Source organism: Oncorhynchus gorbuscha, linkage group LG12 (assembly GCF_021184085.1).
Source record: "Oncorhynchus gorbuscha isolate QuinsamMale2020 ecotype Even-year linkage group LG12, OgorEven_v1.0, whole genome shotgun sequence".
NCBI lineage: Eukaryota > Metazoa > Chordata > Actinopteri > Salmoniformes > Salmonidae > Oncorhynchus > Oncorhynchus gorbuscha.
This window is the reverse complement of record NC_060184.1, coordinates 31,778,978-31,780,847: the sequence shown is the minus strand read 5'-3', so window position 1 is coordinate 31,780,847 and position 1,870 is coordinate 31,778,978. Positions and strand designations below refer to the sequence as shown.

The 1,870-nt window shown below is 49.7% G+C and overlaps 1 protein-coding gene across 1 annotated transcript; it reads right to left on the bottom strand.

The window, feature by feature from the left end:
• Positions 1-474: 474 nt before the first annotated feature.
• LOC123990361 (protein sel-1 homolog 1-like) lies at positions 475-1,618 on the bottom strand. The gene is made up of 4 exons (XM_046290931.1): positions 1,612-1,618; positions 1,183-1,310; positions 971-1,099; positions 475-714 (listed from the first exon to the last, which is right to left on the bottom strand). Exons 1-4 carry the CDS (start codon positions 1,616-1,618, stop codon positions 475-477), a joined length of 504 nt encoding a protein of 167 aa, XP_046146887.1.
• Between the last annotated feature and the right edge of the window lie 252 nt (positions 1,619-1,870).

The following is a 1,870-nucleotide window of genomic DNA, read 5'->3' as shown; positions in this document are numbered from 1 at the left end:
TGAAAAGGAAAAGCGGGGGAAAAAAATCTGGCCGTTGTTTCCGAAGCCCAATCGCTACTAGAGCGCACAATACAAGACCGTTTCATTCCCAGATCGGACGATAATTAAGAAGATGCCTCGATCGCCCCACGTGGCTAGTTCTGAGAAGTGATTCTGCTGCCGGTACCCTGAGTCACACTCTAAGAGGTTTCGAGTCTATATTGTCTTTTCTACAGCCTCTGTTCCATGGCCTTGTCCTTTCTTCATTCTTCAACTTGGAAGGTCTGAGAGCATTGACAGAGACAGAGAGTTGAGTAGGGCGAGTCTGGCCTGTTCAGTAGCCTACAGTCTGTGGTCAACATGCCGGAGTCAGGAGGGAAAAGGTGGTGCCCAAGATGGGAGCAAGTTAGTCTGCCTTTACCCACCCCACCAGAGAAGAGGGTATGGGTCAGGATATCACCTTCCCTTTCTCTCTTCCAACTCCATCTCTATCGCTCACTGCTGCGCCTCTCCGGCCTCGGGCTGGGCCTGGGCCTCAGGTTGGACCTCTGGCTGGGCCTGCTCCTGAGCAGGCTTGGCTGGGGGAGGAGGGGGCTGCGGGGGCATTGCCTGGTGTTGTCTCTGGCGGTAGGCGATGACGGTGCCTAGCAGCAGGGCGATTACCGTCATTAGGTAGATGTCCCACTCAGGGCCCAGGAGCTGGTCCAGGTCCACCTGACTGACCACCTCACTCATCTGGTGGAGGGGAGAGAGAGATGATACAGGGTGGGAGGGGAGAGAGAGAGGGTCGGTCGGAGGGAGCAGAAAGAGAGAGAGAGCATTGACTACATTGAACAAACATAATACAATCCCATGAATCCTGTACAAATGTAATAAATTAAGTTAGCCTCAAACATTGAGCCTGGCCCCCATGAGTTGAAATGGAAACGACCAGGGAAATGAAACTCCCAGAGGCACCGGGTCCAGGAAGAGCTCTGTACTGTACACTCACGTTGAGGTCGTGCAGGTATTGCAGGGTGTAGACCAGGCCCAGTTTACACAGAGCCAGGAAGACGGGCACCTGAGCTTCGGGACTAGCCTCAGCAGCCATGTCGTAGAAACGCTTGGCCAGGTGGATATCCTACAGGAGAGGGGAAAGTAAGGGCTTAGACTTATAGGGTTGCATGTGTGTATGAATGAGTTTGTTTATGTGTGTGTGCCCACCTGTTTGATGCCCAGGCCTTTCTCGTGCATGTAGCCCAAGTTGAACATGGCCTGAGCGCTGTGCTGCTGCTCCGAGGCCAGTCTATAGTGGATGACCGCTGTCTCGTAGTCCACGTCAGTACCTGTACCTGTAGAAATGGTAGTCCCCCAGCTTTATCCTAGCCACTGTATAATCTGGGCCCAGTTTTTCAAACCAAATGTCATGGGATCATATAACATGATCTTTGTTGTAGCATATAATGGGATATGTTGGAAAATGTGTATAATTGCATGAAATTTGCTTTAAAACTGCAAAAATTTCTCTGTGTGAGTAGAATTGAGTAGAATTCCATGACATTTGTTAAAAAATTCCCAAATTGTCTCTCCACCCAATGGCAAAATGCGTAGAACTGCAGAAAGCTTGCTTTAACAGTGTAACATTTTCTTTACACCCCATGGCAAAAATGTGTAGAATTGCAGGAAATGTAAAAAAAACAAAACATGTATCTACTTGGTGGGGGGGCCTCGCTACCCAAATATCACTAAGGGCCCCCAAAAGACTAAAGCCGGTCCTGTCTATAATAATGGCTAATTGGCTGTGTGGAGGTCAGTTCCCTTGTGCTACTAGCTCTATGACCGATCCTTTATGCTTTCTGTATAACTGGGCCCGGACTTTGTCACTCAGCTGTTTTGGGTGGGGGAGATAAGG